The sequence below is a fragment of the Rattus norvegicus genome, chromosome 4 (assembly GCF_021556685.1).
Source record: "Rattus norvegicus strain SHRSP/BbbUtx chromosome 4, alternate assembly SHRSP_T2T, whole genome shotgun sequence".
Taxonomy (NCBI): domain Eukaryota; kingdom Metazoa; phylum Chordata; class Mammalia; order Rodentia; family Muridae; genus Rattus; species Rattus norvegicus.
The window spans coordinates 182,071,694-182,083,984 of record NC_141537.1 but is presented as its reverse complement, the minus strand read 5'-3'; the positions used below and the strand labels follow the sequence as shown (position 1 = coordinate 182,083,984).

The window sequence follows — 12,291 nt, the reverse complement described above, 5'->3', positions numbered from 1 at the left end:
GGCTAGCCACACCTGCACTATGATACTATGTCTCAAAACCATATCGGTTGAAAGTGACTGTCTCTCAAGGTCAGTGTTCCCAGCTCAGAGGGAACATTTATCCAGCACACACAAGATCCTGGGCCTCCATGACAGCACCCAAACCAGAAAGAATCCTAACAATGGGTGGTGGTGGCCCACAACTTTAGTCACAGCATCCAGGAGGCAGAGGCAGGCTGATCTTAGTTCGAGGCCAGTCAGGGCTACACAGAGAAACCCTGTCTGGAGAAAAGATGGAGGGGAAGAGGGAGGGAGGAGGGGAGAGGGACAGAGAGAGTAGAAATAAGGTCCAGCTGTCCAAATCAAACTGTTGGCTGGGCAGATCAAACTGCTTGCTGAGGACTCCTGAGTTTGAACCTCAGAACCATGTGGGAGCAGAAGAACCCAGCGCTAGCAAGTTGTCTCTGCCTACCACACGGGTGCCATGGTGTGAGATGTATGCACACACGTGATGTTCAGCAGGGAGGCAGGTACGTGGCACTGGCTCTATTCTCTTACTTTACGTGGAGTTACTGGGGATGGAGCCATATGACCTCTAAAAGCTGTCACATTTTCCCTTCATTATGAACATGCTGAATTGGGGTCAGTGGGTTGAATCCTTAGTTTCTTTTAGACTTAGAAGAAAACGACTTCGGTTTGCAGTTGTGGCAAAATTGAGCATTTTAAATATATTTCTACTTTTTCCTTTCAAGTTTTATTTTTTTTAAAATAATAAAAAGTCAAACGAGTACACGAACTGGTTTTCTCTGGAGTCTGAACAACAAACTTAGGGGGGAAAAATGCAATCGTCATCAGCTCTTAAGCCTATAGAGAACACCTCACAAAACAATGTGTTGTTTCTGAAAACAGAGCCTCTCTTAATCTGATGTCAAGAGACTAGGTAATTGTTTTTCTCAGTAGGACTCCGGGCTAGAGTTTCTCCTGACCTTTATGCCTGCCTAGAAAAAGGTGTCTGTGACTCCTCACTTCTAGACAAAGAAGAAAAGCTGAGGGGAGCATTCCCGTCTTCAAGAGAGGAAGGGTCAGGGTCAGAACACCGAAACTTGCTGGACAGGGTTCACAGACAAGGCAGCAGCGCCAGAGCTCTCCCGGGGCCCAACTGGGAAGGAACAAAAAAGGTGCGGAGCCGCCGGTGCAGAAAGACACCCCTTGCAACCCTAGCAGCCCATGCTCAGCTCCAGCCCCCTCCCTTCAACAGCGAGAGATGCGGGCGGCGGGGCTGCTGCTGCTGCTTCTGCTAGGGCTAGCTAGCACAGTGCACGGGCTCTGCTCACCTACTGTGTTCTACAGAGATTGCTGGATCCGCCGCTTCCCGGGGCTGCTCTTGGACTTGGAGGAGTCTCAGAGGCTGGGGGCCCAGTTCCTCAAGTACTACTCGGAGAACACTGGGCAGAAGTGCGGACGGAGCTGCTGCCTCCGGAAGGATGGTGAGGCAGGGCTGGCAGAGCCCACTTGGGTAGTGTCACAGCATGAGGCCAAGGTTGGGGAAGGGAGGTAAAACCAGGGAGGACCCCAAAACCAGAGCAGGAGGCCAGGGGTGAGGGGTGGGGGGTGGGGTACTCCAGGAACAGAGCACGAAGCCGGGTAGAGAGGGAGGAGCAGAAGAAGCCCAGGGTGGGCAGCCAGAGCAGGTGTGTTTGAACCAGATCTTCATGACACTGTAGAAGCCATGGTATCCTGCTTTCTTTGACAAAGTACTAAATGGGCATATTTCTTTCAGGGTTAACTAATTTGATCTTTTATAATCTGAATATTTCCAATAAACCGAGTGCTGTGACCCATGAGCGTAATCCCCGCATTTAGGGGTTGAAAAGGAGGTGGGGGTGGGGAGCCAAAAGTTCAAGGCAAGCCTGAGTTACATCGTGAGCTGAGAGGAGCTGGAGCTGAGACCGTGTCTCAGAAACAAAACAACAAACACAAACAACCAGGATTTACAGTAACTAACTTTTAAGCTGTCATTGTTTACTTTTGTTTCTCAGTTCTTCTCAGATGTTTTCTGTTAAGCCTGAGCATCTCAGTGTTTTGACCTCATTCACCCCTCCACTCTGCCCTCTAACCTCTAACCTCTAACCTCTAACCTCTCCAGATCTCTCACCACCACTCCATATTCTCCTTTGAGAAAATAACCCACAGAGTCCAGTTTGTCTGGTCCAGATTCTCTGGGGCATGACCAGGGACCAGCTCCCCTCAGGGGGAAGAAAAAAACAGAAGGAAAGAAAAAAAAAAAAAAAAAAAAAAAAACAAACCAACCCTGACCTCCCCTCCCATGAAACCATCAACTATCAACAGCTCCCCACCCCTTCCAATCCCTGCTGGAAAGCTGACTGGCTTGATCCTACACTGGTCTTGTACGGCTGTGAGTTTTTTTCGAGGTGCCTCTTTGTTGTCTGAACTCACTTTTCAGTGGAGGCTGGCCTTGAGTTCCTGGTCCTCATCCCAAGTGCTGAGGTTATAGGCCAGCACCACCAAGTTCAATAATTTGTTCTGGTGGTTTCAGTGTCCTGCCTGTTTTATAAGATGTGTCTCATGGGTTATAAACCGCTGGGGCACATTGGACAGGAAGTTAGAGTGTTGATATGCTATCTTCAAGTTTCCCTATAAATGTGATTTGGGTGTGAGCACCTTCAAGGCCAAAACTGCCTGAAGATTTTTTTTAATTCTTTCAAAACTACCTAGAAAGACACAATAGCAACACAGTATATTGTTAAAGCAATCCCCACAGGGACTTCACCATCTTTCAACCATAATTTGATACTGATTATTCATTAAGGACATTCCTTACCCAATTGCATATGCAAATTTCTGAATAAAATCTAGAGTGTATAGGAGAGCGGCAAGATTTCCAGGGATCATGGTTTAAGAGACTTGTCACATCGTTTAAAGCTAATGAGACACAAGGAACATCGATTTGATAAAGAATCCTTTCAGAGCATGGTCACGGGCTGGGGATTCAGTTGTTTCTAGGGTGCTTGCCTAGCATGTTGGAGGCTTCCAGCGCATAAACCCAGAGTGGTGACCCCCATCTGTAATCTCTACACTTAGGGCTGAAAACGGTTGGAGGTCAGAGGTTCGAGGTTGTCCTCAGCTGTGGAATGAGTTTGAGGCCAGCTTGGGATACATGAGATCTTGCTGAAATATAAACAAAACAGGGCTGGGGACATGGCTTAGTGGCTAAAGTGCTTGCCAGACAAGTGTGAGGTCCCGAGTTTGAATCCCCAGAGCCCACTTAAAGCCGGGCACAGGAATATGAGCATCTATAATCCCCATAGTCTTAAAGGGAGATGGAAGGCAGAGACAAGGGAATCCTTGAAGGCTCACAGGCCAGCGAGGCTAAGGTGTGCAGCAGCCAAAAAGCAAAGAGACTGTGCCTCAGACAAGGAAGAAGAAGACTGACACCCAAGGCCACACTCACGCACATATACCATACCCACATACATAGCACACATGCAACATTAAATAGAAAATCAGTCCTCCGGGGCAGTCATCCAGGACACTCCGCCAACCCAGAGCCTCTGCAGCCTGGAAGTCAGATCAGGAACACAGAGCCCAGATTTGTCACACTTCTGCACAGAGCTGCAACACTGAAACATACACATGAAATAAAGGTCGGTTTCCTTCCTTCCTTCCTTCCTTCCTTCCTTCCTTCCTTCCTTCCTTCCTTCCTCCCTTCCTTCCTCCCTTCCCTCCTTCCCTCCCTCTCGCCCTCTCCCTTTCTTGAAGAATCCTGATCCCCCAGCCTCTGGAAAGCTGAGACTATGGATGGGCACCACATCCCTAGCTCCTTAGAAAATATGTCAAAAGGCCGGAGAGATTGCTTAGTGGTTAGGAGCTCCTTTTGTGGAAGATCTGGGTTCAGGTCCCAGCTCCCACACTGAATGGCTCACACCATCTGTGACTCCAGCTCCAGGGATCTGATGTCTCTGTTCTCCACAGGATGCGCTGATGTCACCTGCCTCCCCTCTCATAGATACACAAATACATGTAATTAAAAATAAAATAAATCTTTCATGAAAAGAATTATTCCAGTAAAAATCAGTCTCTATAAGCAAGGTGTGGTGGCTGATGCCTGTAATCCTAGAACTTGGGAGGCTGAGGCAGGGGGATTGCCATGAATTTGTGGTCACTCTGGGATACATAATAAGGCTGAGTTCAAGAGATTCGGCTATACAGTAAGACCTAATACTGTTCTCTATCACATCAATGGCTTTCTTATCAAATCTAAATATTAAATAACTTTTTCAGTTCCTTTCCCTTAGAACTTCCTGGAACCATCCTCGGGGGTTTGATAACCCAGTATATTAGTAACTAATTTTGTCTTATTATTTCTCTTCTGGGAAAAAAAATAAGGAATGCTGGCAGACACCCAAGGGTGTCCCAGAAGTAAGGCTGGAGCTATGGCTCTCCACGGCCAACCCTCCTGAGGGGCAAATCAGATCTCCAAAGCACAATGCCCTCTCGGACTTCCATGATCCCCACCGCCACAGCACAGTGCCTTCCCTGACCTCTAACTCCCAACCCCATAGCACAGTGCCCTTCCTGACCTCCCCCCTTCCAGCACAGCACCCTCCCTGACCTCCACCCTCCCCTCCCCTGGCTGCTTCTGATGGGACACTGTATCTCTGTAATCCTGTTTTATTGAAGAGTGTGATACCTCCTCTGAGCTGGATGACGCATCCCATGGCCCCAGCTGCTGCAATAGGAATGAATTCTCACCATGTGCGCATACCAGGGAGGACGCAGTTTTGTACCCAGTGACTCTGACTCTGGGTTTTCAGAAGCTATCAGTATGCTTTAAGCAGATCTGGGAACAAGAAGCCAGCATGATTATGTGATGTGCATATATGTCCTGCCCACCAAAGCTAGCATCCTTGTGTATTTAGGAATCACTGATTAGGCTTCTCCTGAGAAAGCATTTGCACCCAGATCCACACCCTCAGGGGTCATGTGATCTTCTGGCTGTCCCCACTCTGTCCTTCCCTTGTCTGTGGTTGGAGCATCTTTCTTTTTATGTCTCTCCTTCTTTCTCAAGTGGCCCCAGGACCTTAGCCTTCAGAGACCATGTTGTACCTAGAAAACAGACATGTGCTTTCCAAAGCTTTGTGTAGACAATGGATGTTTTTCTATGCACAAAAATCACTAAGACTAAACTACGATGATTCTGTGGGATATTGTGGTGTGTGCCTTTAATCCTAGCATGCACAGGCAAGCAGATCTTGCAGTTCAAAGCCAGCCTGGCCTACACAGTGAGTTTCAGGTCAGCCAGGCTACACAATGAGACCCTGTCTCTAAATATAAAACCAGTCCATCAATCTAAAGCTGGTTATGGTGGCTCCCACTTACAGTCCCGGCATGCAGGCAGGACTGCTACAAGGCTGGATGGAGCCCAGACTGGCCAAGTTCCAGGCCAGCTAGAGCTACTTAGGGAGACTGTTGTCTGGAGGCTTGGAGAGATGGCTCAGCAGTTAAGAGCACTGACTGCCCTTCCAAAGGTCCCTAGTTCAATTCCCAGCAACCATGTGGTGGCTCACAACCATCTGTAATGGGATCCGATGCCTTCTGATGCGTCTGAAGACAGCTACAGTATATTCAGATACATAAAGTAAAATGAATCTTTAAAAAGAGAGGGGGTGGGTGGGAGAGACTGCTGTCTCAAAAAAACCTAAAAGCAAATAAAAATTTCAGGTGTCTTCTGTGGAAAAGAATATATTAGAGTATTAGAGTAATGTTTTCTTTCAAATAGGTGTATTATGTAGTTTTAATAGTTCATAATGTTCTGAAAAATATCTAACCACAGCACAAGATTCATTCAACGTTCCAGGAAGAAACAGAAATTACTTGGAGCTCACCTGACTGGTAGCAAAGCCAGGCTTGGTGATTATGTCCGTGATCCCAGCACTAGGAGGCTAGGCAGGACTATTACAAGTTTAAGGCCCACTTTGGCTGTGTGGTGAGACCCCGACTCTCTCTCTCTCTCTCTCTCTCTCTCTCTCTCTCTCTCTCTCTCTCTCCCTCTTCTCCCCTATCCCCACCACACACACACACACACACACACACAAATACACAACTAATGGAAGCCAGGACCCTAAGCAGATTCCCTTGGCCTTTCAGTTTCCTGTAATGTGGCTGTCTTCTTCCACGATCCCATCCATGACAATGTCAACTGCCTCCATGTGCACTGCCCGACCCTGGAGAGCTGCATCCTGGAGCCCGGGACCGGTGCCATACTGTACAACATAACAGCAGGTAAAGACTCCATCTAACAAGGCTTCGGGAAGCAAATGTTACTTCTCTAGGAGGGCTTGAAGCTTCAAAGACTGCTGGAACACCCAGGCTTAAGTCCTCAGACTGTTGTTTTCCAGAAACCTCTGTCTGGAGATGGTTTGGCCATCGGGACTTTGCTTGGCACATTCGGCAGCATTCATTCCAGATGACAGACCATGCACCATGAACCAGAGCGCAAGCTCTGCGGTTGGACTGTACTGAGAACTCAGCAAAAGCTAAAGCGGGCATTTTTACTACAGTGGCTAGGAGTGTCACTCAGAAGCAAAGAGAGTGCTCATGGGCCACCCGAGGTCTATGGACACTGCAATAGGGTCCTACAGTGTTGGAAGCAAGGGACCAGGAAGCTCCCAGATAGACATCAGCTTCTTACAGGTCTCTAGAAGGTCAATGCATTGAGAAACACCCTCCATCAGAGGTGGATGTCTCTGAGGAACAACACCCAAGGCTGTCTTCTCATCTCCACGCGTGCTCCTGTACACATCAGGGTGTTCACACGCATGCACACACTCAGAGAGACACACACAGGTCATCACATGCATGTAGGGATACGCATCACATGATACTGCCTCAGCACAAAGCCCATAAGAAATGGAAACTGCAGAAGGCAAGAGACCAGGCAGAGGCAGGCAGGGAGCCCTGAGCCACCATCCAGACAGTGGGAAAACTGACCTGGCCACATGAATGGGGACATTAGGAACCACAGTGGGAATATGGCTCCAAGAGGGCAGAGTGACATCTTCAGGTTGACATTTTCAGAAACAGAGGGAGCAGCGCATGGCAATACACCCGTGGCCTAGCACTCTGGCTACAGAGCAAGACAGGAGCAGCTCTAATTCAAGGCCAGCCTGTGCTACATAGTGAGGCCCTGCTCAACAACGAAAAGAAATAAGGAATCAGCAAAAACACAGAATGAGAAAACACTGCAGTTGGAGGGATATGCATGACTGTATTAGTCTAGGTGGGTTGATATTCAGGATACAGGAGAGACATCTAGTCAGAGGAGCACTGGAACTGACAAGGTAATGGTGGTTGTCAGGAAGGAATTTGCTGAACTTTGGAAAGATTCATTAGGAGTCTCTGGTACTGGGGATCAGTCCCAGGGATCTGCACTGAGCCACATCTCCACTCCTTAGTAACCTTTTAAAGGAAGGAAATGAGGGAAGAGTCAACCCCTGATGCTCATAGCCCAGCATGGGTGGTGGGGGCAGGAGGAGGCAAGAGGTCACCTCAGAGATGATGCCTGGGGTGTGCAGGCAGAAGTATCTGATAGAGCACTAGAAAAGTTCAGTGCCCTGAAAGAGGAAGGCACAGGCCACATGCACTTCAGTGCCATCAGTGTGGTGGGACAGCTGTGGAGTGTGTGTGTGTGTGTGTGTGTGTGTGTGTGTGTGTGTGTGTGTGTGTTGTGTGTAGGGAGAACATAACTGAAGACCAAGGATAGTGTCCTAGTTTGCTTTCTGTTGCAGTGATTAACACCACACCAAAAGCAGCTTGCGGAGTGCAATACTTGAGTGATCAATGTCCCCATAGGCTTGGGTATTTGACGGCTTAGTCCCCAGTTGGTGGTGCTCTCTGGGGAAGCTCACAAGGTACTGCCTTGCTAGAGGAAGCATATTACTGGGAGCAGGCCTTGAGATTATATAGCCTTGCCTTACTGCCAGGAAGCTTCCTGCTTGCATCTGAAGATACGAGCTCTCGAGTTCCTGCTCTGACCACCATGCCTGCTGCCTGCTGCTTGCCTTGACATACGTACTCTTACTTCTAGAACCATAAGTCAAAATAAACCCCTGTATGCCGCTTCTGGCCATGGTGCTTTACCGCAGCAATAGGAAGGCAGCTAGCGAGTGCATGCATGTGTGGGGCTGTCTCCTCTTACACACTTATGACTCCCCGCTCACACCCCATCATGGAGGGAAATCAGGGCAGGAACTTGGGGCAGGAGCACTTGGTCCATTCACAGGCTTGAGCTCAGCTAGCTTTCCAAACAACTGGAGCCTACAGTGTGCTAATCCTTCCTACACCACCCATCAGTCAGTGCACCACAGACATGCATACCCTCATGCTAACTTGATGGCTAATTCCTCACTGGAGGTTCCCTCTTCTCCGATATCTCTGGTTTATGTCAAAGTGACAACAGAAACAGACGGACAGATGGCCAGGACAAAATGCCAAGGCTAAAGAAGTGGCAGGTAGTCGGAGCTGACTGTCACGGAGACTCAAGAAGAAGGTCCCACAGTACCAAGGATACGGCACACGTGACCAAGAAGTCAGAAGTCACTGCTCCAGAAGTTTAAGTTTTGCAAAGTGATGAGGGATGATGTGAACACTGTCACAGAGGCCAAAGTGGGGAAGGGAAGGAGCACACAGGAGGACAGCACTCCTGGTGGGGAGCACTGGGGACACAGGAGGACAGCACTCCTGGAGGGGAGCACTGGGGACACAGGACAGCACTCCTGGTGGGGAGCACTGGGGACACAGGACTGGTGGGGAGGACTGGGGACACAGGAGGACAGCACTCCTGGTGGGGAGCACTGGGGACACAGGACTGGTGGGGAGCACTGGGGACACAGTAGGACAGCACTGCTGGCGGGGAGCACTGGAAAGCTTTTGAGTGTACAACCAGAGAAGACAAAGCAGAAACAGGGAGGGTGTGGCTGCTGGCTCTGTTCCCAATTTCAAAGGGTCCCTTTCCCTGGCTGTTGCCCCAGCTTATTAAGTGGAGTGTGGTATTCCCCATGGCTGTGGCACAAAGCTCTCTTTATACACAAAGGCTTCTTTTCTGTACGGCCATATTTGTCCACAGCAGCGAGATGTTGGGATAAACACACACTCAGTCTGCTGTGAACCTCAGGAGTCTGCAGCTGAACTGGAATCCGGCTCAGCCGAGACTCGAGACAAACCCCACAGCTGCCAGGCTGTGCCTGAGACTGTCACAAAGAAACTAAATGCAATACATTACATACATTTGTGAAATTCTCAAATAAACTGTTATTTTTAAAAAATTAAGAGGGCTCATTTATCTTTCAGGCATAGACCCAGACCTGCTGGTTTTCGAGCATTCACCTCCCACCTACCCGAACACCCGTTCCTCTTCCGAATGGTGGGATAGACTGCGGATTCTAAAAGCTATGAATGCAGGTGACGAAGGCGTATACCCAGACGTGATGAACCACACGGTGCCATCCACAGAGGCAGCGTCAACCACACATCATGATTTAGGTGCTAACACAGGTATCAGTTATTCCAGGAAGTCAACTGCAGATGTGGGAATGAGATTCACTTCTTCGAGAGTACCCACTGCTACCAATGTCAGCACGGGGTCACCAAGTACAGACTTCACCCCCAGTCCAGACAACAAGACCATTTCTCCTTTCTTTGGCCCCACAGACACAGACGTTTCTCAGGTGCCCAGCCAGTCCCGCCTCAACATTAGCAAACCATCCATGAACAAAACAAAGGGGTCCCACAGTGGAAACCACACGTCGGACAGCAAAGAGCCTCGGGATGGAACACCAGCGTCCGCAGGGGCCTGGCTGGCTTGTGTGACCCTGGGTGCTGCCATGGTCAGCCTCTGCTGCCGTGTGGTCCTCGGGACGTCCAGATACTGTGGGAAGCAGCAGGGCTGGTCTCACGTGGGACAAGGGACAGGATCTGGGTGCAAACGTAGCACACTGAAGGAAACCTCTTAAAGGCTGGAGCTCCTAAGGCTTTCTGTGATGAAGAGCATTTTATAAAAGAAATAAAAAAAAAAAATAAAGCTATCCTTAGGATACCAATATCTACCCAAAGGCAGAGGCTTGGTAAAATTGTCTGCTTTCCTGATGATTTCCATCTCCTGAATGTAGAGGAGTGGGAGGGGATCCTAAGTTAGAAGTGATAGCACCTTTGATCCCAGCGCTCTGAAGGAGGCAGGAGATCAGAGTTCAAGCTCAGTGCTAGTCAAAGTGAGTCCAAGGCTAGCCCAGGTCACTCTCAGTTACAGAGGGAGTCCAAGGCTAGCCCAGGTCCGTCTCAGTTACCAAGTGAGTTCTAGGTCAGTCCTGGCAACACAGGACCCTGTCCAAAAGAAAAGGGATGGAGGAGGAGAAAGGGAGGAGGAGAGGGGCTACAGGTGGCCTGGCTCAGAAGTCGGTGCTCAGCAACTGCTCTTTGGGGATAACTGGTTAGAGGTCTGGGCAAAGGAGCAAGAGCAGTAGCTTAGCTGCAAGCACTTCCTGTTTTCATGTTCCCTTGATTGATGCTTCAACCCTGGAACCCACAGGGAGAGAGGAGTAAAAACACCTGAGTTGTCCTCTGACCTCCAAGAGTACGGTGATATAAGCACGCATGTGCACGCACACACACACACACACACACACACACACACCACACACGCACGCACGCACGCACCTCCACACAATGTATACATGTAAGCACTCACTCACACACACCCACACACTAGTACATATAATGGAATATCTATCATACAATTAAAAATAAACTTCTTAAAAAAATAAAAGAAAAAAATGACTAAAAGAACAGTTTCCTCAGATGTTAAAACAGACCGTCCAGTGGCTTAAAAGATGTTTCTCATTCCCCAGTATTGACACTGGGTGAAAAGTAGCAATTTCTTTTAATATAAAAAAAGGTAGGGCCAGAGAGATGGTTTAGTGTGTGAAAGTGCTTGCCTGACCACAGGCTTTCAGCTCCTGAGACTCCAGTACAAGAACAAATTCCCAAAAAGCTGTTCCCTGACCTCCACCCAGATCCCAACAAGCTCCCACACATGAACGTGAACATGCACGCACACACACACACATACACTTATTACATATGCACCCAAACACACACATATGTACGCATGCAAGCATATTCACATACATAACATATGCAGCCATGTATATACACACATGCACAAGGAAGAGAACATTTTATCAGTCGCATATCCAACAAAATAAAACTCCGATTAAAGACACACCTTCACTTGCCCATGGTTCAAGATATTAGGCTTCATAAACATTATCAATTGCTTTCCTAATACATTATAAAGTTCTACGTCAATGGTGGGAAGACTATCCAGCTTTAAATGACCACAAACTTTATTCATGTATCTATGTATGCATAATAAACACCCCTGGGATTCTTGCCCCCTAAAATTGAAACTGTATCTACAGATACTCTGTATTCAAATAGAAGTCTTTCAAAAGTTGTTTACATTTATGCCGTTTTGAAAGGGTCTAGTTATGTAGCAGAGGACGGCCCAGACTCTGATCTACCAAGTGTTGAGCCTCAGGCTTGTGTGAGCAGGCCTACCTCCAAATTTAGTTTTAATTTGTATGAACTGCTCAGGGATTTTCCAACACAGTAGAGGTTCAAAGAGACGTTCCTTCTGGGAAACTGACTCACTCCTTGAAAAATCTCACAGAAATGACTATAGTTTGAGAAAGCCCTGTTTACCTTTATAAGGAAACAAAAGCATCCACTGTCCTTCAGCTGGGCCTTTTGCCCTTTAGATAACTTGAGAGGCCATGCTCACCACAGAGAGTCAAGAAGCAGATACAGTAGGCCAGAGACAAAGTAAGCTCTTGCCGTTCTCCACAATGACAACGGTCTGAGTCCTCTGACCAAACTGAATTGGCCAGTTAGGGCACAGTAGGTTTTGATGTTTGCAAGACCACTCCCAGGTTGGGAAACTCATGAGAACTCAGGCTCAGTCAGTTATCCTTGAGGAAAGGCTGCTGATTGACATGGCCCAGGAGAAATGCACGTTTGATCCAGGACAGAGCTGAGCCTCAGAGGGCCTCCCTCTCTCTGCAGTCAGGCCACAGCACACTGCCAAGACCACTGTGTGACAGCTGCATAGAACGGTCCCATCAACGTCCATCCAAGAGGTCTTTTTGCTGCTTTATTTTTTGGTTGAGACAGGATCTCCTGTATCCCACACTGGCCTTGACTTTGCACATGCTAGCATTTTAGGTGCGGGCTACCTCA

The 12,291-nt window shown here is 48.3% G+C and overlaps 1 protein-coding gene across 1 annotated transcript; it reads left to right on the top strand.

The window, feature by feature from the left end:
• The first annotated feature begins 1,175 nt into the window (after positions 1-1,175).
• Mansc4 (MANSC domain containing 4) lies at positions 1,176-10,127 on the top strand. The gene is given in 3 exon segments (NM_001431935.1): positions 1,176-1,466; positions 6,148-6,282; positions 9,349-10,127. Coding segments are annotated over 3 exon segments (1,020 nt in total). The 5' UTR covers positions 1,176-1,243; the 3' UTR covers positions 10,011-10,127.
• Positions 10,128-12,291: the final 2,164 nt, after the last annotated feature.